Raw genomic sequence first — 26160 nt, 5'->3', positions numbered from 1 at the left:
GAGAGCGCCGCAATCTTACTCGCTCCCTCCTCCCTCAACATACTTGGAGATTGAGTGAGTTATACTACCGCGTTACATGTACAGGCCTAGTGACCTTTCTCAAAATGCCATGTAAAGAGAGCCATTAGTGTCACTTCGTAGTTTATGCATCCATAATTATAACTCCCAGCTGTTCGTCTCTACACCTTGCAAGTATTTTCATTCCAACTATATTTACAGAACTGTGCATTCATCACAGAGGATCGACATATAGATACGTTGCAATATCAGTTAAACCACTATGATCACATTGGAGATTATGAGGGGACAAAAAATGCTCTGGAGCTTCAACTAGGATATCTCTTTTATCAACATATATATAATAATGTGCCCTAAATACCTTAAAAGTTTCGTTTTCAGCATGCTCCTATAATCCTGCCTCATCAATGCTGGCTTATTTTGCAGTTTTTAGGCAGCAGATCCGAACCAAAAACTGAACGATTCTCCATAAAATAGACCGAATATAAACCAAATTTCAGAATCGAACCAAACAGAATTGAGGATATTTCGCTTCGGTTCGAAAATTTCAGTTACTGAATTTGGATATTGTACCAATTTGCAAGAGCTTTTTTTTTTATTTATTTAAATATGAATGTAAAAACTCCAGGACGAAACAAAAATAGAAACAACACGGGAATGCAACAGGAAATAAATTAAGTGAGAGAAGAAAAGTTAGAAACTCCATTTTGGGCTTCAAAGAAAGTAGGGAACTAAGCTTTTTGGTCGTTGGGCCGGACCTTCACGTTCCCGGAATAGTGTTTGAACTCAACTTCGGGTTGACACGGCAAGTCTCCCACTCTATCTACAACTGCTTCTGTTGTTTGATGAATTACTCTGCTTCCAGAAGCCATGGCAGAAACTAGCAGCATACAAAGTATGAAAAGAAAGTAGACAGTTGCTCGTATTTCCCATTGAAGCTATTGCGCCTCAAATTCAATCACACAATTCAAAAAACTTTTTCTTTTAATTTACTGTAATCTGTGTGTATAGAGAAAGTGAGTGCATGATTTTTACAGTTTTCCCAATCAAATATCAATTACAAATTACAAATTACAAAAATCAAACCAACCAGTGCGTGATCAAATCAAAACAAACAGATCATAATATAACAAAAATCAAATCAAACTCGTATGCCTCAAATTAAAAACAAAACAGATCAACTCATTTTTTTATTTACAAAAATTAAATTAATCAAAGAATAAACGAAGTGAAATTAAATTGAACTAGTTGCTGCTAACGGTGAGTCGGCGAGTGAAACTGAACTCAACTCAGGCTGCTCACCTTCACCGGCACGAGAGCAACGACGGAGAGAGGCTGCAACAGCTGGCGAGATGAACGGTGGCTGACGGTGAGAGTGAGACCGTGAGTGATGAGTCCGTGACCGTGAGAGGCTGACCGTGCGTGAGGGATGAGTACGTGAGAGGCTGACCGTCAGAGGCCGCGGGAGAGAGAGATTGCTGTGCATGAAGCTTTGTGAGAGATGGCCGTTTGCTCCCATGCCGATCTAGGGTTGGATTTAGGAATTCAAATTAATTTTTAAATTTACACTTTTAAGTTAAATAATTTTTTATTTAATTGAACCGAACCGAGCAGAACCAATCGACTCGCTTGTTTTTAAAGGTTGTTCGCTTATTTTCAAATTTCGAGTTTTACTCTCTGAACCGAACCAAAAAAATTTTGGTTCGATTTGAGAAAACCAAAGTGTCCAACTTGTGGGTGCGGCTTGGATTGCGACAGTCGTTGTGTCACTGTCACTGCGGCACTGCCAATGCCAAGGGAAACTCGAAATTAATAAATCCTTGAGTAATTTCTCTGCTTGAGATTGTAGTTTTAGAATTTAGACTGCTACTTGTTTTTGGATCGAAAAAAAAGAAGTTGCATAAGAATCAAACACGTAACTTAGGTATTGCCTTGCTTGAGCAGTACTTCTTCCTATAATCTTCCATATCAACAAAGTCAATGACAAAAGCCGGTGCTTTTGTTTTTTTGGGGACAAAACAAAAGCCAGTACTATTATATTAAAGGCGATGAAGACTCATTTTGTCTCCCGCACCCCATATTAGATTCATGGATCCAGCTACGGTACCACCATTGTACTGTACCACCAGCTAAGGTTGGTACCGATCAGAAGCTCGTGTGACGTCGGTCATCTCTATGACATCCTTATCGCCGTAAAACATTCAGAAAGCTGTCGATAAGCCGTGAAAAGTCACAGAATCCCCGCTTCAATTCGCCGCTGTTTCTCCAGTTTCCGGTGACGTCACCACTTGGGTTTTATTCTCCACAGTTTCCTCTGTCTTTTCTAACCAACCACAGCCATCGGAAGAGCCGATTTTCCGTTGATCGACCGTTGAAGGATTCACGGGTTTGGGAGAAATGAACTTAATATTTTTAAAGCAAAGTTCAAATAAGAATAAGTAAAAGGGCTTCATGAAATTTTACACAGAAAAGACAAAAGCGGTGTCATGGTGCCACTGTTGCACGATAGGCGAGTCCTAGATTCATACCCTACATATCAAATTTGATCTGCGTTGATGTGACTGTGAATGAATTTTTTTAGTATGTGTGTGGCTACTATACACATATAATCACTCATCACAATCGTATATGTTTAATCAGGACGAGATTGACTAACATGAAATTTTAATTACGATGACTTATGCAACGTGCATTAATCTTAATTGGGCTCGTACTGATAGAAATTTAAGTCTCGGCTCTAATATTGGGACTCTAATTTTCCCTCCTCATTATATATAATTAGGTTGCAATAGGTTTTTTTTTTTTTCATAAATGAAGGTAATATATGTCCTCTAATATTTATGGGGTTTATATATCTTAACTTGAGAACAAACAAAAATCATGCGCCATAAAAAAATTTATATAGGTTAACCTCAATAGATTTTTATTTGTTAAATATCTGTAGATTTGTGATAATAATATACTAGTACTAAAAAATATTCAAGGATGAAATAAGTAAAGTTTCCTATTGGTACTAGGTAGCGATGGCAATAGAGTGGGATGAAAGTGATGAGACATACCCCATTTCCTACCCCCATTAAAAATTTCACCTTCATTTCTCATCTCATTCTCCAATAAATTTAGTGAGGTGAGAATGAGAAGGGTAAAAGCTTGTTTAGTCCCTATATTATGAGGTTAGTGTCTATTTAGTCCCTGTATTTTTAAAAACACCTCAAAACGTCCCTGCTACTAAATATTGACACTTATGCCATTATTTTTTTTATTTTTAACTTGCTTTTATAATATTATATTTTTACAATAATGTTTCTTTTTTGGATATTAATAAAAAATTAAATTATCAAATTAAACTCAAAAATAAAATAAAAACAAAAAAAGTATATATTAATTTTTGTGGAAGCTCACGTATGTCTAAAAAATTAATATGGTAAAAAATTACATTATCAATTTTTTTAGAAAAATTAATATTTTAACTCAAGAGTATGTTCCACAAAAATTAATATATATTATTTTATTTTATTTTATTTTTTGGTGTTAAACTGGTAATTTATTTTTTTCTTTTTAATAATGTCTAAAAAAATTATTATAATAGGGTTATTTTTTTCTTTTTAATAATGTCTAAAAAATTATTATAATACGGCAATATTATAAAAATAAGTTAAAATGAACAAAAGATAATGGCAAAAGTGTCAATAATTTAATGATAGGGATGGTTTGAGGTATTTTTAAAAATATAGGGACTAAACGGGCACTAACTTCAAAATATAGGGACTAAACGAGCTTTTACCCGAATGAGAATCCTCATGTGGAGAATGATTTCTCCATCTCTACCTTATTTTTTATTTACTTATTTTATAATAGGTAGAAATACATGAATACAATAAATTAAAAAATTAGATACTTAAATAAAATCATCATCGTATTATAAAGTATTTATATTATTTGAAAAGATCTCCAAAAAATTGAAATAATATATTGAAATGATATCAAAACTGAAAAATATTTGAAGAGAACAACACCTTAAGTGAGAAAATAAAACATAACAGTGTTTTAGGTTAAATAATAATTATTTTGTAAGGTTTTCTTTTAGTTATATCCTACTTATATTATTTAAAAATAAAAAGAAAATTTATTAACCAACATTGAAATTGATAAAATAAAAATTTAGAAAAATTATATATAATGGGGTTACGTTAGGAGTGATGTGGAGAATGCAAAACCAAACTCTACTCCATTGAGAATTTGATAATTATTTTTCTTCCATTCCTCATCTTATTTTCTAAAAATTATTCAAAATCCACCCCCATTTTTTGTGAGGTTCCAAATCCGTGGAGAATTTTGTCATTCCTAGTACTAGGTAGGGGTGGGTTAAAAATCAACACCATAAAAAAATCCAATTAATCTAATAATTAGGTCCAATTTTTAGAAATTAACCAATCAGTTTGTACAAAAAAAAAAAATACAAACTACAAAGGAATTAATGGTTTAATATTGAAAAACCAAGCGAACCAACAATGGACAAAAATATATCGGTTTAGTTGAATTCATAATAGATCCAACTAACCCGACCCTATGCTACCCTCATACAAGTAGAATCACGATAAACTAATAGCATTGAGACCATAAAAAATTTATTAATTTAGTGAATATTAATAGAATGATAAATTAATAATTAATAATTCATTAATTTATAAAGATAATATCAAGTTCATAATAAGAGTTTTTATGATGTATAAAGGTATTATAATTTGAGAATGTAGTGATCCTATTAAGTTGTGTGATACGATTTTATTTGATCTTGATTGAGTGAATTAATCACTTGATAATCTTTTGACTAGATTGCATGATTGGTTCACGATTATATAGTAACTCATGAGGAAAAACTTTTTAGATGTAAAATATTCAGTTGATCTCTATGTCTCTTATTTCTCTTGATATAGGACATAAAATACAATAGTAGTCTCACATCTGAAAGTTGTGAAGAAAGCAATATCAATTAATGAAATTCATAAGATATTATGCTCGTACAACAACAAAAAAACCATAATTATATCATATATAGTTAGATTTAAATTGGTTATTTAGTAATTTATATATTAATTGGGTTCTAAATAAAAATAATTTTTTTAAATATTTACTATATATAATATATTTATGAAACTATTAATTATTATATATAATAAAAATGATTAATTTATCAAATATTAATTTAATAATTATTTAATTATAATTATCATTTTATCAACTATTAATTTAGCAATAGGATCCCCTAAGTTACAGTTAACGTAACTTGAAGCTGCTTTTGTCTTTTCTGAATTGTTGCTGTAAAATATCTTGGCGACCCTTTTACTTTATATTATTTATAATTTATAAAAAAATATTGTGAAACTTTCTGTATTGTAACATTTCGTTGAACCCCTTGCACTCTGTTTTATTATAGTTTACTTGTGATTAAATCAACATCCATCTACCCAAGCAACTTTGAACTTTTCAAAAGCTTTCAATACTACCCCTGACCTGACTGATTTCGCTTGTCTTTTATATTGATTAAATCACCGCCACGTGCTCTCTCTCTCTCTCTCTCTCTCTCTCTCTGTGTCCACTTAAGCAATGAGCACCAAGTGGGACGCGAACAGCCAATAGCAATTAAAACACAGCAACGACGTCGTGTAATTGGAATAAATGAAAATTACGTACGCCATTTGCTTGACTGCCTTTCATCATCTACTGCAAACAAATCATTCATCATCATCGTATCTGAATTCTGAACTGTTTCCTTCCAAAATTTCCCCCAGAAAAATATAGAAAGAAAACTCCTCCCCCCCCCCCCCCCCCCCCCCCAAAAAAAAACAAAAGAAAAAGAAAAAGGCAAAAACAAGAGATCGTACCATGATGTCGCTGACACCCATTTCCACTCTCCTCCTCTCCCTGCTCTTCATCTTCCTCCACCAATCTGCCGTCGCCACGTCATCGCTATCCGCAAATTCGGACCAACTATCAGCCTACGACATCCTCCAGTCGTACAACTTCCCAGCGGGTCTCCTCCCAAAGGGCATCACGCAGTACGATATAGACAGAGAGACCGGCCAGTTCCACGCTTACTTGGACGGCACGTGCAGTTTCTCCCTCGAAGGATCGTACCAGCTCAAATACAAATCCAAGATCAGCGGCTACATATCCGAAAACAAACTCACGAGCTTGACCGGGGTCAGCGTCAAAGTGTTGTTCTTGTGGCTCAACATTGTGGAGGTTACTAGGAACGGAGATGATATTGATTTTTCTGTTGGGATTGCTTCGGCGTCGTTTGCAATTGATAATTTTTACGAGTGTCCTCAGTGTGGATGTGGATTGGATTGCGTTAGCGGACAAGTAAGCAAGCTTAGAGTTAAATCTCTCGTTTCTTCCATCTAGGCTTGAATTTTCTGTGGTCGATTGTGTTTTTCTTGCGATGATTGCAAATCGGCACATGTAGTTTTTCTTTTAATGACAAAAAAATTGAAAATGTTGAACTTTATACAGTCAAAATTGGGATCGGTTCTATATGTATTCTATCTGTGTAATCTTTTACTTGCCTTGGATTACAGTCATGGTTTTAAATCAATTTATTAAAAATATAATAATAATGATAAATGAATGAATGAATAATGACGTTTGTGATTATAGGTTTTAGGAAAGCAAAATTTTGTATTTTGGTGGCTGTAGGGGATGGGTTATAATGAAAGCGTTTTTAGCGATAATTAATGAAAATGTGCAAAAGAGCCCATAGTTTTCTTTGGCCCTGCTATTCAATTGCAATCTTGTTCTGAGAAAAAGTTGTCTAGTTGGTAAATTGCCTTAGAGTAATTTCATAGGAATTTTACAAAAGGAGGTATACCATCAACATCAGTTTAAGTCAATTACATGTATGAACCAATTCCTTTGTGGCTTGAATAAAAAGCCCAATGCCACCTGTAATTTGTAATTAATGGAGATGTTTTTTAGAGTTCTTACAGTTTGGAGATTATATGGTCCAAAGGCTTATTCTAGTTTCAGACACCCTGCACATGCACCCTAGGATGTGGTAGAAATCTAGAATTCAATTTCGTACATCTGGACTTGCGCTTGGTGAATCTTACTGTTGTAGGGAAGCTCAGAGCGTGTATGCTGTTTGAATTTGTCCGTATGGTCACCATTCAAGTTTAAGAGAGCAGGATGAGATGATGTGGTTGAAGGTCGTTGACTATCCTCAAAGGCTACAGACCCCCAACCATGTTTCGTTGTCATTGTCAATTGTCTTCACTAAGTTCAATGTGGCGAGATAGAGATGGTCTTATTGTGACTCAATAGAATTTGGTCTATGATGTTGATACCACTATCCATGAGTCTTGAGGGAGGCCTTGTAGACTTCATACTGAAAAGTGCAACCCTCTTAGGTTATATACTTAAGTATCAACATAGAGTTCTGCAAAATGTCATATTGTGGCTGTACAGATATGGTCTACGTTCCATTGTGTTTTTCAATTGGGGGTTAGGGGGATGGGGAAGGGGCGCAGAGCTATTTGTTGAAATAATGTACTCTTCTAGATTTAAGATGTCAAGTTAACAAGGTTTTATCATTGGAAGGATTGTTTGAGCTACTTTATAGAAAGGTAGGAAGGTTTTTAAGTTTCTCTAGAATAAGTAAACCTAGCCAGAACTTGACCCTGGATGACGTTTGTTGGAAGGAGACAGTTAATTAACCTTACATGGGTTTCTTATATACATATGCCAAGAAACAACCAACATTTGTGCTTGCTTACACATTTTAATGTGAAAAGATGTTAAATCAGAGGAATCATGCCTTACAACCAATAACCTTATTCTGGAAAGAGATCTGGTGATGATATGAGGCCCAGAATAAGCGGCTGATATGTTGTTCATGGTTTTGGTAAATAGTTCTTTCTCATGGGATTGATTACATGATTTAGATGGTTATTACCACTTATGTTATAATCTGACTATATTACCACTTATGTTATAATCTGACTATGTTGTCAGTTCCCCTCCGTTCCCTTTCTTCAGTGATGGAATATACACCACCTGTGCCTGCTCCATGGTGATAATTTACCAATTATCATCAGAGTTTTGCTGCTTTCTTATTGGACTTGAAATGTGGTTGTCCTACTGCAAACCTTAAGTTCTGTGCAATAGCTACCCTCGGATGACTTATATACGACTACTACAAATAATTAGGGATGGCAATGGGGAGGGGAGGGGAGGGGACCGATCTCCCCGTACCCATCCCGATATTTTGCGTATGTCCCCATCCCCGTCAGAATTACTTGAGAGAATCCCCATCCCCTCCCCGAATAATAACAGGGGATCTCCGAGGATCCCCGATTCCCGAATAACTAATACATTTTTTTTTCGATTTTGAGTTAATCATATTAAAATAAAAAATTCAAATAAAAGTAAAGTTCGAAATATATCTTACATTAATATTTATTACAAAAGTCACATACATTAAATTAGTAAGTAACGCAATATGCAAGGAATACAAACTTCTTTTACAAACTATCATGAACAAATTAATAGTCTAATACAAAATTGTTACAAATAAAATCGAATTTAGATTCAAAATTAACTTTTTCAATGGTGGCGTGGGCACTTTATAAATGTGGACTATTCCCTTTACAACACAATAGTTAAATCGGAGCAAATCAAAAGAAAATATTAGATTATATTAGATTAGATATTAAAATTGTAATTCGCTGTGGGCAATTATGACATCTAAAATTAAATAAAAAATAGATTTAAGTTTAAAATATTTAAAGAATATTAAAATTAAAAAAAAATTTGGCTAATAGAATCTACTCGGTCTTTTTAATGTCCTAAATAAAAATTTAGAACTTTAATTAGCTAATTAGGCCTAAAAGTTTAATAATATAAATATTTTGATATTTTTTCATTTTTACCAATATTTATAATTTTATAATTTATTTACTAGTAATTTTAAAAAATTAAAATAAAATTAAAATTTAAAATGGGGAAATGGGTAGGGGATGGGGATTCCACCTCATCCCCGTTTCCTCCCCGAATAAAAAATTGGGTAAAAAAATTTCCCCGTCCCCTCTCCGAATAAGGAATTGGGTATGAAATTATCCATATACCCTCCCCGAATGAAAAAAATCCCCGAAGGTACCCGTCCCCGTGGGGATTCTTGCCATCCCTACAAATAATGTATATTTCCTTTAGCCTTTTTGGATGTATTTTAACCACCGATTTGGTGATTCTTAGGACCTCCAACTGGATAACAAACTTTTGTTTATGATTGGAGGACCGATACCATTTATGACAAAATTCAAAGAGGCTATCAGATTCTCTCAGAATCAATCAATCTAAGATGCCTTAAAATTGCTATTGTTCACCGTTCTTTAACTTGCTTTATACTTTTGAAGATGTTAATTTGGCCAGGTCATTGTAACACCACAAATCCGCCATAATAATTATATATACTATTTTCTAATCATGTTATTCTGGCTTTCCTTGTTCTCATTATTTTATTTTGTCCCAGCAACAATTGAAAGCCCCAAACCTAAATTTTAGGAGAGAATGATAATCTACCTCTATATATTGCAATGAGGGAGTCATAGGTTTGCTATCTTCATGGTTACTCTTTCTTGAAAGCTACAGGCTGGCCTGTGTTGGCCATTCTGTTGGGTGGAGTGACTGCGACTCTGATTCTGATCGACATATCCAGCAGATATCCTAAATTCAGCTGTCTTTGCATATCTTATAGCTACGGCAGGCAAAATTTAAGGATTAAAGCTCAAATATTATCTGGTTGGTTCTGTTGCTCTAGAGAGTTCTGAGTCGCTTTTGGTTGAGAATCATAGTCGACAATGTAGGATCACCGCATCTTTGCTGTGGACATAAATCAGTTAAGAGAAAAGTCCTCTGGGTTTTCAAGATAATTCCCTATTTGTGATTTTGGTGGACACAGAATGACAGAATCCTGTAGAGATAAACGTCCCTTTAGCTCAGACTGTCACTCTTCTTTTTAGTACAGCACGTCTGGTGACCAGCCTTCCACTTATTCATTTTTGTTATGTTCTGAACTTAAAAAATCTCCTGGCTTGAAATGTTAACCGTTCATCAATCCCGGGGTTGCCAAACCAGGACGTCCTCTGTTGGTCCAACCAATTAAGCCTCAAGTTATTGGTTTCTGGAATTGCTTAACAAGACAAAAACTCAGCCAAGCAAAGTGGCATCTGTCATTTCAGAATCAAGTCGTCGGTCGTCTGGCTTGCATTACGAAGCAACCTAGCTTGTAGTATGTATGAAGCAAGCAACTAAAGTCTAAAAGAAACCGATTTTTTTCTTTGTAGCTCCTGTTGCAAGTCAGTAAACCATAAGTGCCGGGTCAACTCAGCGTCGCTTACTTTGTCTTGACATCGACTCAAACACATGCGTGCATCAGAAACTTCTTTCTACCACAATGAGTTCTGTTGATAGTTGACTCTTCTCAGTGCAGAAAAGTTGCGCATACAATTGTTGATCAGAAAATAGCTTCGTTTTATACTCTTGATCATCACAACTCAAAAGTAGACCGACCATTCACCCGTGTCTTCGCCTGCATCACAAAATTAGCAGGATCGACCCCACCACAGAATTCAGACCAAATAAATAAATTGGAGCCTAATAATTGTTTAAAAGAAGACGAAGACGATTGTATCGCATTCGTCGTATCCACTTAATTATTTATTCACAATGATGGAGAATATGTGATTATCAAGAATAAGAATATTAGAGGTCCCCAAGCGTTCGACTAACGAATCTGAAGATAATCACAGAAAGCTTTCCACGGTCTCAATGTATCATTAAACCAAATTCCATCCAATAATTAGCTACAATTCTATTAAATAATTGGGGATTATTTATCAAGCGTAAAATATTATGCATCTACGAATACGATAGCCACCGGAGCCTTTTTTTTTTTTTCACTTGTATGACAACGGAAGCGATCTTTAGCGATGTGAGCGGCTCGATGAATAATAGAAATTGTAAACATTTGCCTAGTACAAAGCAGAAAACGAACAAGTAACATGCAGCGTCTTGGACACTTGGCAACTCCTGCTGATTGGGAGAGTCATCATGATACATTAATACTTTTAGGATGGTATGGAAGCGAAAGCGATTAGATGAAAGAAAGATACAACGCCAATTGCATATATCAGAATTGTAAATAATAAATCATCTTTATTTCCGAAAAATGGCAACAAAAAAACAGGAATGTTACATGCAATACAAAATCTAGTTTGGATCCCCAAGTCAAAACAGAGAGAACAGGGGAGCTGCAGCTGCTACGCCAATTTCCCGGAATTCCTCGAGAGCTCATGCGGCTGACCACATCAGAACAAATCCCTTTTTAACCTTTTTTTAATTTTTCTTTCGTCCTTCCTCAGTTTCCATGTCCGAATTAATATATATTAATAATAATACTTATTAATTTTGATGATCAGTTGTTGTGCTTCAAGAACATGGCTCTGAGGTCGGCCCCATCGAGCTCGTTGGCGAGATTCTCCGGCCTGTAGACACCAGTGACTGGGTCTGGGACCCACGAGACCTTCTCACTGGATCCTGTCATCTCTTCTGCTGGTTTCTTCAACATCGCAGCAGCACTCCTAGCTCCCCCTGTTGCCCGCGACACAGCGCCTTGTGATGCCGCCGAGTATCCTCTTTTGTAGATGGCGTTAGAGATTCCGTCAGCGACGAGAGCAGAGAAAAGCTTAGCGTTTGAGAAAGAGCGAGCCATTTTTCTTAGTTATGTGGGATGATGATGATGATAAGAGATCTTAACGCTGCTGCAGAAAGCAATTTCCTTCTTTTCTTTCTATCGAAAAGCCTTCAGCAGCAGCTAAAGAAACTTCCCTCTTCGTAGCGCGAAAATCCCCTCAAAGTGTTTGTGTTTATGGGTTCTTGGAGAGAGGAGGAGCTACGTGCTTTATATAGAGCTTCGAAGGAGCAAGTGCCAGCCACCAGTGTTTAATTTTAATTTTAAACCGACTCGGTCAAAGGTGGTTTCTAGAGACACGCAAAGGCCCCTTCGTGGCTTGCCACATGGTCGTTATTACGAGGAGCCGTTTAAGTTCTTCTTTGAAACCCACCACTTCCTTGATTACCCCTCATTTATATTTTAATTCCTAAGTTGGTGGTTCGCTTCTAGAATTTTCTTGTGAGATCAATGATAGCGGCTGACTTAAAAAATTGATCGAACGGTCAAGAAAGAGGGGACTGATTGATTGGGGGGGGGGGGGGGGGGGGGGGTGGTGCACTTTCATTCAATCAACAACGACAATCACATGCGAGGAAAGGCCGCCGTGAGTGCGGGGAGTTAAGTAACCATTACCCGTTGATTCGCGCGGCAACTAAATAATCCAGACCGTGCAAGGTGTGGACGGATCGTTGAAGGAAAGAGGCGGCTTCGTTTCTTCCAAGTTTTGCGTTTTGACCGCTCGCCCCGCGAAAGGTCGGCTTCCTCCCAGAGAGAGCGAAGTTTTAGACGCCCATGGTGCAATCATTGCTACGTCACTATATTTGGTGATATTTTTAAAATAAATTAATTTTTTAATAACATTTAAATTCTAATTTATATTTCAACTCACTTATTTATCACATGATAAATTTTATAAAAAATAAATAAATATTACATCAATTAAAATATGATTTAAGATTCATTCATAAACATTATTACTTCTTGTAGAAAATGTTGATCCGTGATGACACGGGCATCAGCTTTAAGATTTCCCACTTTTGTGGTTCTAACTAATTTTTGGTTTATTTTATTTTAAGATACGAATTAATTATAAAATTAAGTGGCTGCAACCATTTATAACGTGAACAACAGGCTGTTATGCTTCGCTGTCTACTCACAGATTCAGGCAGCGCCCTGTTGATGTAATCATTTACCCGAATTCCTCGTGATGGCTTTCTGCTTCTCTCTTTTTCTCTCTGCCTCTACATTTTTGTTTTAAAAAATTGTGAGTGGCTTTATACGTATCCATCCATTCATGCATCTGTAACTTTTGGAGATCCAAAAACTTTATGGAGCTCGGAATGGTGTCCTTCAACAAAACTGCATAAATGTATTATTGGTCAATTAAATATCCGAGATCGGTGGGCAAGGTCATGTTAGATGTTTCCTTGTGTAAATTTATCCCCTTTAAATTTGAAAGGAAAAAGGTCATATGATCACGTATATTCTTTTATTTTCATAAATAGCCATATAAATTTCTTTTTAACAAGTATATCCTTAGATTATGGAGAAAGTTTTTATAATAAATATTAAGTACAATACTGAGTTAATAAAAATAAATAAAATAACACATAAATACAAATAAAATATAATTAATAAAACTATATATATATATATATATATATATATATGATGTAAATTGTTTTTAATATTAAGCTATTACCATTATGTCTTGATAGACTTTATTATTACTTAAATCTATTAATTTAAAAATTAATGTTGGACTTATGCTGATATAGACATGATATAAAAATATTATCAATAATATTAAAAATAATTTTGCTTAATATTCAAAATAGTTTATAATATTTATATGTATTATATTATGGTAATATTATCTTTGCGTTTGTCATAATAATTTATTTAAAGTCAATTTTTGTGTTATAATTTAATGGCATAATCATTAAAAAGGGATTCGTGTGACCACTTATGGTAGTTTATGTGATCATCTAAGTAAATTTAGGGAATATGGGTGACTTTTCCCAATTTAAAATATGGGATTTGAAAAAGATACTTTGCATTTTTTCAATTGGTTATAATCTGTGTATTTGAAACTTGAATACATACGTTCGTGTGTAGTTCAGGGGCCTATCGATACTAATATCTTCACTTACTAATATTTAAAAAGATATTTACCCATCGGCATTTATGAGAGACAAATATTTGATTCTCGTACGTGTGGCTTCAACATACGTAGTTGAGGCCAGCCACAAGGCCACATCAAGAATCCTCTGCATTTAGTTAGCCCATAGCAAGGCAGCAAAACTATGGCAGAGCTCTGCTCCTAAAGCAGAGGCGCCGCATCTGGTTGCATGTTATAGTAACTGCACGTCTGCACTTACCTAAGAGCATTTTCAAAAAATTCTTTCAAATAAAATTTTACTTCTTATTTAAAAAGTCATTACAATATTAAATACTCTAAAAAAACACGTTAATTTATATTCTTCAAATAAGATTTATTTTTCACTCTTTAATATTGTCGAGTGAGTTTCTCCTTCTTCTATTAATATTTTATTATTATTTATTAAAAAAATAAGACTGTAATAATTATTATTTATGTTTTCTTTAAAAAACATAACAACAATTCAATTTAATAGTAGAAAATTTTAATTAAAATAATATTAACTTATTCTTATTTGATGAGCCTTTTGAAAAAGATTGTATTTTTTCATCCACTTATTTACTACATCAGTAAATAAATTAATATTTGAAAAATAAAATCTAAAAAATTGGATATTTGAAGATGCTCTTAGATATTTGAAAATACTCTTTAAATTGATATTTGGAGGGACTAGGATCCGGTGCTCAGCACAAACTCAGCTGAGCACCGGATCTGTTTCCTATTTGGAGATGCTCTTAGATATTTATGTGATATTGTGATCGTCCGGGTCCCAGAAATCATGCTCAAGTTGGATACGTCATAAGAAAATGGGCCCTATAAGTTGAACTTTCTGCTGGCTGGTATATAGCTAGCGACGGCTTTGCTCCTGCCAGCATAGGCTCTTAAGGGCGGCAGGGCTGAACCTGGACCTGGACTGGAGTGCAAGTTTGATGCATCAAGTGACAAGTGATGGGGCAGCAATACAATTAAACAAAATTAGACATGGTGCGTAACTTAAATTAAATATCAATAGTGGGCCACAACCTTTTGTAGCACAAATGACAAAGTATAATTTGATAGTCTATCTAAAATTATGTTCGTAACTTGTTTTTAGGAACAATTGTGTGCCTGATTACTCTATTTGATAGAAGAAAAATATTAGTTTTAAGAAAAGTTAATTTACAGTTTTCTTGAATAATTGTGTGTCATTAATTGTTTACAAATGGTAAATAGAAAAAGTTAGTTCAAGTTTAAAATTGTACTCTCAGTAAACTTGGCACAAGAAAAAAAAAAAAGTGAATTTGAGCGAAGATATTAGTAATTGGCAAAGTATTAACTGAATAAAAGATGATAATACATTTAATTAAAGCCCTGTAAAAGATGAAAATACTAATGTGCTTTTGGATTTACTTCCTCAAAACTTATTAATGAGCATTTGATGCATGTGAAGGGTTCCCTTAGCTTTTATTTCTCTGTTGCAGTGAACAGAGAATGAGAGTGAGAGAGAAAAGAAAAACTCGAGAGAGAGAAAAAGAAAAAGAGAGGTTGTGACCCACTCTAGAGGCCCCGTGAATTGGGGTTAAAACCTACAACGCCGGCCAGGGAGCTCACAAGTCACCACACGTAACGAACGAAATTCTTTTCTTTTTTTTTTTTTTGGGGGGGGGGGGGGGTGTACGTCGTCTGACTCTGAGACGAAATAGATATGTATGTATTGTTTTCTAGAAGAAATGTATTAAATATTCAATTAGGCAAAAAAAATTTAAATGCGTGTGATAGTCAAATGTTGACATGTTAAAAAGACGGCAAGTGTCTATAGAAGCTTCTTATTGAACGCATGGGCCCCATTCAGAACATACTGTTAATTGAACATTTATATAATTGGAGCAAATGTTTGCGTATATTTGACCCCAAAAAAAAAAGAAAATGAAAAAAAGAGGTAAATATAAAGGGGCATGAATAGAGAGTAAAAACCAAAATCACCCACCTACCCACTTTGGATCACTGACCAAGCTAAATTGCTGAACTCACTGATTCATTTTATTTTTGTTGAATTGAATCTTAATTTCTTTTTCTTAAAAAAAAAATATATACGCTGCACTCACTGATTCATTTTATTTTTCTTGATTTGAATTTTCTTTTATTTATTTTAATGTACATGTTGCAATAATTGTTTTGATTCTATTATTTACTGATACCATAATTATATTGTGCGATCGTTACACTTGAATTTTCTGCTCGATAAAATGCTGGAGGTTTGACGTTCTAATTAATATTCAGTTTTCTCTGAGCTTTTACCCAAAAACTACACATTTTGAAGAACTACGAAAGTGATTCGATATCAATAAAATTCTTGACTTTTGGTCAAAAACATAAAATATTAGACTACTATTATTAGTATTTTTTTCCCAGTAACCTTCATGTCTTCATCCAAAGGGTTTTTTTTTTTTTTTTTTTTTTTTTTGTTGGAGGTTTGAATAACACATCCAATTGATAGTAAATGTGAAAAGTGATGGTCTGCTGTTGGTGTTGCGACAATTTAACTAAAATATTTTAGTCAAATAATTTCTAAATCCCTTTTTTTTTTTTAAGTTAAAGTCAACCCATCCAAAAATTAAATTTAAAAAATGAAGTTGATTTTGGGATTCATATAAGAATGAATTGTGTACAAATAAAAGTATCTCCTATTACAATTAAAATTGGCAAGAGGGCCTATCCATTTATGTGGTAACAAAATTCAATTTGCTCCATCCTTATCCTGGAACCCTCGTAGTTGATGATGACATATTCTCCTCTTTGTTATTGTTATTCTCTGTTATATATTATCACCGAATCTGTCTTTGTTTTTATCACAAGGGTCGCGGGGTCGTATACCACACCTTCACTTCATCTCTTTGTTGATTCAAGGGGCCATTTTTTTCCTCTGCTAGACTTAGTGATAGACTTGATAGTTGTTGACCCACAGCTTTTTTTTTTTTTTTAATTAAAAAAAAACACTATTAACCTTAATCTTCAAAATTAAGAGATAAAAATTAGGGTTATTATCATTTTACTACTTCAAAAATTACCAAATATCAAATAATTACAACAAGTATTGTCTCATATCATTTTCCTACTATATCTTTATAAAAATATCATTTTGCTACTTTTCCGTTATAACAAATATCATTTTACTACTTTTCCATTACAACCGTTAGTTGACCAGTTAGTTGACTAACAAAATACCAATTTTACCATTCATGATTAAAAAAATAAGTTTCATTAAAAAATAATAATAATACAAAAATATTTTGTAAATAAACTTCATTTTCATAATTCCAACAAAAAAAATCATGTTGGTATTTTATATCCATTTTAATAAATATATTAAAAATTTATTTTGTAAATAAGTTTCAAGTAATTTTTTTTAATCATAAAGGGTGAAATTGGTATTTTGTTGGTCAACTAACGGTTGTAGCAGAAAAGTAATAAAATGATATTTTTATAAAGATATAGTAGGAAAGTGATAGGAGACAATACTTGTTGTAGTAATTTGATATTTGACAATTTTTTAAGTAGTAAAATGATACTAACCCTAAAAATTAACTTGTACATGGTTCACTTTGATTCAAATAAATTGTATTGGAATATATTCAAACCTACAAATAATATTATTGTATTAAGATTAATTTAATTTTAGACAAATATTTACCAACCACCTAAAGTCTTACAATTTATAAAGAATACATAATATTTTTTTTAGTTGTTTACTTGAAGTTTAGCAAGGGCGTCAATGCTCCACTTCCATCACAACACCGTTAGAAATTTATTGACATCACAGGGATAAATTATCATTTGACTTTAACATTAAAAAAATTTATATTTTTTAAAATTTTAAAAATTTTAAATTACATAATTTTCAATTTATAGAATTCTTAAATGTTTTAAAATTACTTCTCGATTATAAAATAAAAAAGAAAAATCTTCACGATAAAACTTCAAGTGGGTGAAAATCAAAATCCTAAATTCAAGTCATACAAACTCTTAACTCCATAAATTCACAAATCAAAGTAAAACTCTAATCTAACATAAACACCCTCTCTATATATATATATATATATTGCTCTATTAAATAATTAAAAATCTGAAATACAAGATTGAATGGCTGGTGACTGTTGGGTTTGATAATTTTGATAGTGAAGAATCCATTGTTGTGGAAAATGAGGCACATTTCTCAAGTGTAACATTGATACACTTTATAAACTTCAAGTGAAAAAGAAAACAAAAAAAAAAAACCAAAAAAAAAAATCTTTGATAAAGTGTAAAACTTTAGATGGTCAGTTGAATATTTTTCCTTTAATTTTGAAACCGCCGCGCAGGAAATATTATATGCACCTAATCGATTAGTTAATCCATTTTACTTTTTCTTTAACTCCAATGCCTGGGACACTAGTGCGGATGGCATGGAGACGAAGGCACTAATTTGGACTATAGAGATGGGTGTGTTCTTAGAAATACAACAAGGTTATTTAGGGACACACCTAAGCGCTAAAGTGAAGAGACAAGGCCCAAAGAATCGGGCCCAAAATGATCAATCAGGTTCAACCTGTCGGCCTATTCGGGCAAATCCCACACCGGCATACCGCAGTTGCATTGGCTCACAAATGACAAAACCCTTTTGAAATCCCCAGACGGGTACCTACTGCGAACGGCAACCGACAAGATGGAGCCGGAGGTGGCAAATCAAGGCAACGAAATTTCTCCAAACAATACTATATACATCAACAATCTCAACGAGAAAGTCAAAATCGACCGTTAAGTTTCGCGATTTTTACCCCTTTTTTTTTTTTAATAATCTCATGCGATTACTTTACTGTAATAATCTTTGTATTGATGTAGTGAAATTGTTTGGTCGGTAATTATGCAGAGTTGAAGCAGTCGCTGCACGCAGTTTTCAAGCAATTCGGGACGATATTGGAGATTTTAGCATTCAAGACGCTGAAACACAAAGGCCAAGCTTGGCTCGTTTTCAAAGATGTCGCATCCGCCACTGCAGCTGTTGAGAAGATGCAGGGCTTCCCATTTTACGACAAGCCTATGGTGCGACGCCGTTTTACAATTTCATCTTTGCAATTTTGAGATTATTTAAATGATGTTATTGCTGTAATTAATTATTTTTGTCTGTGTGTCAACAACATGTTTGAGAGTTGAGAGACTGAGAGTTTAGTTAAGAGTAATCCATTTGTTGTTTATGTTACTGTTGTGGTCTGTTTTGTAGTTGATGCAAAGTGGAGACTCTGAGAGTTTAGTCAAAAGTAATGTATTTGTGAGTTATGCTACAGTTGTGGTCTTTTTTGTCGTTGATGCAACTGGAATTTGATTTTTTTTCCCTTTTGGGTAATTGTAGAAATTAGGGTTTCGTTTTCATTTGTCTCTTGCTAGTCTTCTTGCATTCTGTGGGGGTATTGATATTCTTAGATTAGCTTTTCGTACAGCAAATATTGCGCATCATGGACCCTGGAGCACCTTAGGAATACTTGTCTTGCATGGATAGTTATCTTAATCAACAAGTCATGGCTACTGTCATTTGGAGTGCCTGGATGGCTCTATATGAACTTTTGTGCTTGAATGTGCACTTTGGTGTTTTGATTTTGTAGGGGGTTTTACTGCAGCTTGTTGGTGACCCATTGACTGAGTCTTTTGAATTTCTTCGAGATGAATTTGATTTTTCCTGAAAGGCAAAGCTAAACCTAGATTTCACCAAATTCCAGCGTGTTTTTTGGTGGTTGATCATTCAGGCCTGGATATTCTATTTTAATTTGAGTGAATAAAGTTGTATATGCATTATCAATCGGAGGAAAGTTCAAATATATCCCGGGAAGAATGTTTACTCTATGTTCTAATCCCTTCGCCCAAATATCATTTTGGATTTTGATTTTATTGTCAATTATGTGATAATGCTATGTCCTTTGGTTACATCTTGCATTTCTGTGTGGATTGTAACATAGAGTTATGTTGGTAATCGAGTATTATGTTGGTAATCAAGTAGAGGCAAGTAATCTTGGTATTTTAGGTTCCAGAAATTTTTTTTCTTTGGCGAAGTCTATTCATTTAGTTATTCTTTGCATTGTTTTAGTTGTTGGCAATCATTTTTCTGTTTGGCCATAGACCAGGAGATTTTGTTTATATCTCTTTATGATAAATCCATTTTTTCAATGCAGAGAATACAATATGCAAAAACAAAATCAGATATAATAGCCAAAGCAGATGGTACCTTTGTTCCACGTGAAAGACGAAAACGGCACGAGGAAAAGGGTAAGCCTCTCTCATACAGTATCAGCCGTCCTCTGGGAAGTGCTTATATTACTTTGTTTTGCCGTGTGTGGTATAAAATGGAAGTGAAAGTGAATGCTGCCATCACCTAGGTGCATATTTTGATAGAAAGCACAATGTATGTTAGGTGTTAATCCATGTCGTGCTTTCACTCCCTTCTTTTGTTTAGGAACAAAAAATAACACCAAATTGTTATTATACTGTATCATATTAACATCGTGCAATGTATGGAGTGGATTTATTTTAATTGTCATCTTATGCGGCAGGTAAAAAGCGGAAAGACCAACATGATGCTAATCAAGCAGGAATGGGTCTGAATCCTGCATATGCTGGTGCCTACGGTGCAACACCTCCTGTAAGTGTCTTGGCTGTTTAGGTTGATGGTGTTGTCTGATACAGTATCTCATTCTCATTTCTCATTAGCCATTTAACAAAAGCACAGTTGAAATCCTTGTTTCTTTTGATTAATATCTAATAGTCCTCTGTATGATTCTTACCATCTCTCTGTCTTTTCAAAATGGTGCAGCTATCACAAATACCCTATCCAGGTGGTGCAAAATCTGTGATCCCCGAGGCTCCAGCTCCACCTAATAACATCCTATTTGTTCAGAATGTTCCCCATGATACAACTCCAATGGCGCTGCAAATGTTCTTCTCCCAGTTCCCTGGTTTTAAGGAGGTTAGGATGGTGGAGGCAAAACCCGGGATTGCCTTTGTGGAGTATGGAGATGAAATGCAAGCAACAGTTGCAATGCAGTCACTCCAAAGTTTAAAGATTGGCCAGCAACAGTTGTTGATCACTTATGCCAAGAAATAGATGCAATCTCTGTTGATTACCTTTCGCAATTTTTTATTATCATTGCAGGCAAATATTTAACTTCATACATTGTCAATCTAGTTAGATGTCATGTTTGCTAATTTGTGGTTTCCTGTTACATGCTATGTTTCACAGGAGCCTCTGTGCTTATATGTATGAAAATGGCTGCACAAGTTCTTGCTTTCTTTATGTTGAAAATTGATTAACTAGTTTAGCTGAATTACACTAGTTTATCTGGTTGGCCACTTACTGGGTCTTTGAACTACATGAAGGTCAGTGTATGTATTTGTCATCGGTTACTTGGTAATCTCTGTGTTCGACAAATTTGGTTTTACATATGTTCATCTGGATAGCATCAAGTTATCAAGATGCAATATGCTAGTGTGACGTTAGTTATACAACAGTAACTTTTAGCTTGCCCTCGTTTATTCTGTCGAGGACAGAATCATTGCCCACCATCACTCTTATCAAATCAAGAAACCAACTTTTATATCTCTCCTTACAAGCATACAGCTTAGAATGAAAATGTTGTAATTTTAGCAGCTTTAAATTCAAGTAACATTTTGACAAACTTGCGAACCAAGGCAACAAAAGAGACAAATGTTATCTCAAGGGTGTTCCTATAAGGTGCTTTCAAAGCAAGCCTCTGACAATCCACAGGGGCATACATGGTTAAACTACCTCAAGCATAGGTACAATGCAATGGCACTTTCTAGAGAGTTACATAAAAGGCATTGTAAATAAAGATTCTTTCCACTGTTAGACCCTCTCCAGCTCAGTGATATGTTTATCCAATTGACCTTTCAAATCATTCCTCCACCGTTGTACGAGTCTCTCCTGTTTTTTTATAAGCTCCTTTTTAGCCTTCAGTTCTTCTTCCATGATTGCAATGTCCTGTTAAAGCAGGGCGGATGCATAAAGGTCCCCAATCAATAATCCCCAATTATAGATTGTATCAAATGCCGCGTGGTGAATAGATTACCTTTCTAAGCATTTCCACCTCCGTTGGCTGATCCTCCCTTTGCAGACTAATAAAGTACAGTTGAAGCTTTTTGGCAGCCTCCATAAAATCTCTAGCATGCCTCTCCACATCAACTGAAACAATAAGGAAAAGGATTTCTTCAGCCCAAGGACAAAATTGCAGCTCCATTAGAAGAATGAGCCCAATGAAATTTTATCCCATTAACAATTTTCGTAGTGGTTAAAACCTAAATCATAAGGTCCAATAACTTGCGAATATATAAGTAAAGCATTTGCAGGTATTTCAGCCAATACAAATCAAGAGCATTCTCATAGAGCCATATAAGATTCATGAAAGAAATATGATAAACTGTCAGGAAGAACAATAGAAAGAATGGGATTACCTCAGGTACACTAAATAAGCAGAACAATGTTTAAAAAGAGGAATGCTGAAAGGGCATTTTTTTTACGCTAATTCCACAATCACCTCCATAATCAGAGATATGAGAGAGGCGGATAAATGGTAATGTCCATCTATAACTCATAATGAATCTACTGTCCTACCAGCCTGAAAAGGAGATGAATAAGTAAACTATTGGATGTTCTTTTTTTTTTTTTTTTTTTAATGCTGGTTGAGTAAATTCAACGAGTAAATGAGATGATATAATCAACCATGTATTATACAATTACAGCTGATGGCTGTAGCAACAATAAATTACATTAGCATGAGGTGCCACAAAATATTATCATATACATTTCATCTCTACTCCCAGGCAAAGTCTTAAAGAAGGACATCATTTCATAGAAATATAAATATTCATAGCAGCCTGGGTCAGTGCTAAATGCCCAACCACCTACCTGCATTGTTCACACCCCGAACTACGAAATTGGCTAAGACTGCGTACTTTGGCAGAAATGGGCAACATACTTCATCTCGACCGTGTATAAATAGACTAAAGACAAAATGGCAACTGCATTTGTAGACGGTAGACAACAAGCTAATTTAATTAACTTGGCGAAGATAGAGAACAAATCAATGAAGACCGATAAACAACATGCCTGCAATTCACTCATAAACTTACCAACACCAGCAGCCACTTGTTGTGCCTGTTTGTGTTGTTTATGGAAGGGAGGGAGGGGGACAGAGAGAGTCCTGTCCATTGAGTGAATCTAACACTCTCTCTGCCTAGTGCTCCATTTATTAATTCAAGCGAGTGGATGATCCATAGTGCATCCACTTTAAAAGCTTATTTCGGGATCAAACTCAAAAGGAACTTCAACCGCAACTATGGAAACGTACAACAAAAAAGAGAACTCAGAGGTTACAAGAATCTTTATATGGATCCAAATCCAAATCCTCACAATCTCTTGTGTATAATAGCTTTCAATCTTTAAAACTTTCAAATAATGTCAAAGTATTGACGAGCACTATTGTTTACGAAGCAAAAGGTCATCACCTCCGAGAGGCATTCCGTATCGTTTCATAACTATCTCATCACTCTTTTCCCTTAATGATCTGGATACCTTTTCTGTGTTTCTTCCACACAGTTCAAAATCATGATTCTATTCTCTCTTTATCTGGATTGCTAATGTTCAGTCGTTTATGACATTTGCTAGAAATATTTTAAATTTGTTCTGAAATCTATTAGCCAATCTTAAAGCTCGTACGGGTATTCATTGTTTCAAGGTATGAAATAGCATACAGGTTTCTCAAATTAGAAGAATTACAATTTACCAGTAGTATCTTTTTTATACTATAATCCTAATGTTTTATGGGCCACGGAATCATTGTTGCACAATGGAAGAACACTAAGATTACACTATCAGCACTGATTGAAAGAACCATCGAATATCCACTCATCAATTAATTGGTATTTCAAACTTCATTCGTTTTCTCAAAACTTCACTAAAAAATATTCCTCTTATGATCAACAACAATTCTATCTCATATTTTTACTTGGCAAGATTTCCTTAAGATGATAATTCTGTAATACTAAAAATATATGGATAAGCATTTTGTAAGAATTGAAGGGATATATATTTTTAATTTATCCGAAACAAGCATGCAGGCCATCTCGGAAAATAATATATTACAAATTATATACCCTATCCTAAGATTAGCCATAAACAAAGATTGACTCTGACTAGCACTAAAAACTTGCAACATTTGATGTTATTTGGCAGCCAAATCACATGATTCAAGTAAACTGCTGGAGGGTTGAAGTTGAATATTGATTGATAAAAAACAATAATTAAAAATTAGAAGAAGAAGTAACTAACTTTGATGAGAGGGATGTGGAGAACGGTCAATGGCTTGAAGCTCTCTGGCGGGCAAGCATGGAAGCAGGGCAGCCTCTAATGCTGTCACACACGATATCATATTCATGTCGTCTCTAGACGGCTGTGGCGATTGGAGCGGTGAATCCAGCTGTTGATGATCTGCTGCTGCTTGTTGAGCCATCGCGTTTCTATGTAACAATTAAATGTTAACGAAAAAGCCCAACCAAAAAAAAGCCCCACAAGTCTTACAGAACTTTTTTTTTTTTTGTTAAACTGTGAAGGACAGAATTGGACAAGAGACAAAGAGAAAGGGGGCTGTACCGCAGACGGTTCTCTTCCAGCTCGCTGAACGTGCGAACTTCTGTGCTGACTTACGCTGAGACCGGAGACAAGCCTAAGCCTTCGACGATTTGCGTTTGATGTAGCAACTGGGTCTGGACTCTGGGGCCTTTAGTTTCACTTTACTTCCTGATCGGGTTGGGTTTAGAACCCGGCTCGAAGATTTCAGGCTACAGTCCGCCGAGCCCATTCTAACCTTTCTTTTCTGAGTGGAGCTTTTAATCCTCTTTAAATTTTATTTCCTAAAATACCCTCAAGTTAATCGGTAAAATATAAATCGATATATTAAATTAATCATCTTCCCATAAATTTTAACCAAAAACATATATATATATTCCTTTTAAAACCGCATAAGAATCCTAAATGTATTACCTTTATCTAAGTTTTTAATAGAATTTTCATTCAAAACAATAAATAAATTTTTTTTGGGCCAAGTTATTTAAGAAATTTTAAATATTCTTTTTAATTTTAATACAAGTATCATGTCGTCAAATCTTTTTTGTGCCAAAATAAATTTTTTTTTTTACCCTCGAGAGTGACGACATGCTTAGAATGCCTTTAGAATATTTTACTACTTATATTTTATTGGTAATTAAATTTATAAAAATGCTGAGAGAAAAAATTATTTGAAAAATTATTGATGCGGGAGATGGCGTGGGCTAACGGCTATGAATGTTGAATTTTGGACGTATATTATACTGTTTGGACGGAAGCCTGTGACAAGACGAACAGCATTCATTGTCATTCCCCTTGCCTTGTTAACCATGAGATTATTGCCAAATTTCAATGTTTTTGGACCGAATGTCGCATTTAAAGTTACTTAATTTTCAGCACTTTATGAATCTTCTCTGATTTTTATTATTATTATTTTTTATAAGAGATTCATTTTGTTGATGCCAAAATCCGGATAAGTTGATTAAATCTCAGATCCCTGCATCATCATTAAATTTGTTTGGTGGGAAACTACTGATTAGTTAGTACCATGAGCAGATTTTTTATGAGCAGATGTTCTGTGAGCAGACAACCCATGAGCAGATAATCCATGAGCAGACGATCCACGAGCAGAGAACCCATGAGCAGACGATCCATGAGCAGATAACCCATGAGCAGATGACCCATGAGCAGACAATCCATGAGCAGACGATCCATGAGCAGATAATCCATGAGCAGACAATCCATGAGCAGACAACCAATGAGCAGATAACCTGTGAGCCTGTGAACACAACCAATAGTCAGGAGGTGCTGGAAGTTTTTCCGGCGAGAACCCTTCGACGCTCAAGTCAGCGATTCGGGTCTTACCTGGAAAAACCCATACCACAGTTCATGTGGCTTAACTATGATTGCTTTAAACAAAAAGCTTTTAAGTAAATTTAAAGGAAAAGAATTTGAAATAATCAATCTTAAAGAAATCACAGGCGAAAGAGAAATTTCTCAGTGGTAGAGAGAGAAAAATGTCCAATGGGTTCAGTTGCTTAGAGAGAGAGAGAGAGAGAGAGAGCTAGAAGAATCCCCCCTTAGGGTTTTTATAGGAAACTATAGCGATTTTTATCCTCTCCCCTAGGA

General features: G+C 34.7%; 4 protein-coding genes across 4 annotated transcripts; 2 read left to right on the top strand and 2 right to left on the bottom strand.

The window, feature by feature from the left end:
• The first annotated feature begins 5713 nt into the window (after nucleotides 1-5713).
• Nucleotides 5714-6660, top strand: LOC102611093 (hypothetical protein). Its single transcript, XM_006479926.4, has one exon. The coding sequence runs from the start codon at nucleotides 5905-5907 to the stop codon at nucleotides 6424-6426; it is 522 nt and encodes a 173-aa protein (XP_006479989.1). The 5' UTR covers nucleotides 5714-5904; the 3' UTR covers nucleotides 6427-6660.
• A 4552-nt stretch (nucleotides 6661-11212) lies between these two features.
• On the bottom strand, nucleotides 11213-11932 carry LOC102610790 (indole-3-acetic acid-induced protein ARG2-like). Its single transcript, XM_006479925.2, has one exon. It carries the CDS (start codon nucleotides 11786-11788, stop codon nucleotides 11492-11494), a length of 297 nt encoding a protein of 98 aa, XP_006479988.1. The 5' UTR covers nucleotides 11789-11932; the 3' UTR covers nucleotides 11213-11491.
• A 6557-nt stretch (nucleotides 11933-18489) lies between these two features.
• Nucleotides 18490-21238, top strand: LOC102610491 (U1 small nuclear ribonucleoprotein A). Its single transcript, XM_006479924.4, has 5 exons — nucleotides 18490-18682; nucleotides 18796-18968; nucleotides 20090-20183; nucleotides 20468-20556; nucleotides 20728-21238. Exons 1-5 carry the CDS (start codon nucleotides 18592-18594, stop codon nucleotides 21016-21018), a joined length of 738 nt encoding a protein of 245 aa, XP_006479987.1. The 5' UTR covers nucleotides 18490-18591; the 3' UTR covers nucleotides 21019-21238.
• A 252-nt stretch (nucleotides 21239-21490) lies between these two features.
• Nucleotides 21491-24762, bottom strand: LOC102610177 (mediator of RNA polymerase II transcription subunit 28). The gene is made up of 4 exons (XM_006479923.4): nucleotides 24580-24762; nucleotides 24259-24446; nucleotides 22001-22113; nucleotides 21491-21912 (listed from the first exon to the last, which is right to left on the bottom strand). The coding sequence occupies exons 2-4, from the start codon at nucleotides 24437-24439 to the stop codon at nucleotides 21778-21780; spliced, it is 429 nt and encodes a 142-aa protein (XP_006479986.1). The 5' UTR covers nucleotides 24440-24446; nucleotides 24580-24762; the 3' UTR covers nucleotides 21491-21777.
• Nucleotides 24763-26160: the final 1398 nt, after the last annotated feature.

Source organism: Citrus sinensis, chromosome 3, assembly GCF_022201045.2.
Source record: "Citrus sinensis cultivar Valencia sweet orange chromosome 3, DVS_A1.0, whole genome shotgun sequence".
NCBI lineage: Eukaryota > Viridiplantae > Streptophyta > Magnoliopsida > Sapindales > Rutaceae > Citrus > Citrus sinensis.
Note: the sequence above shows the minus strand (reverse complement) of the source record. Positions and strands in the feature narration are given on the sequence as shown.

Bases quoted from the DNA above. Each gene is read 5' to 3' on its own strand.
- LOC102611093 (XM_006479926.4), top strand. From the start codon at position 5,905: ATGATGTCGCTGACACCCATTTCCACTCTCCTCCTCTCCCTGCTCTTC.
- LOC102610790 (XM_006479925.2), bottom strand. From the start codon at position 11,788: ATGGCTCGCTCTTTCTCAAACGCTAAGCTTTTCTCTGCTCTCGTCGCT.
- LOC102610491 (XM_006479924.4), top strand. From the start codon at position 18,592: ATGGAGCCGGAGGTGGCAAATCAAGGCAACGAAATTTCTCCAAACAAT. The intron at 18,683-18,795 runs GTTAAGTTTCGC...GTAATTATGCAG, and splicing joins CGAGAAAGTCAAAATCGACC to AGTTGAAGCAGTCGCTGCAC. The intron at 18,969-20,089 runs GTGCGACGCCGT...TTTTCAATGCAG, and splicing joins CATTTTACGACAAGCCTATG to AGAATACAATATGCAAAAAC.
- LOC102610177 (XM_006479923.4), bottom strand. From the start codon at position 24,439: ATGGCTCAACAAGCAGCAGCAGATCATCAACAGCTGGATTCACCGCTC. The intron at 22,114-24,258 runs GTTAGTTACTTC...TTATTGTTTCAG, and splicing joins TCCACATCCCTCTCATCAAA to TTGATGTGGAGAGGCATGCT. The intron at 21,913-22,000 runs GTAATCTATTCA...CTGCTTTAACAG, and splicing joins AGGTGGAAATGCTTAGAAAG to GACATTGCAATCATGGAAGA.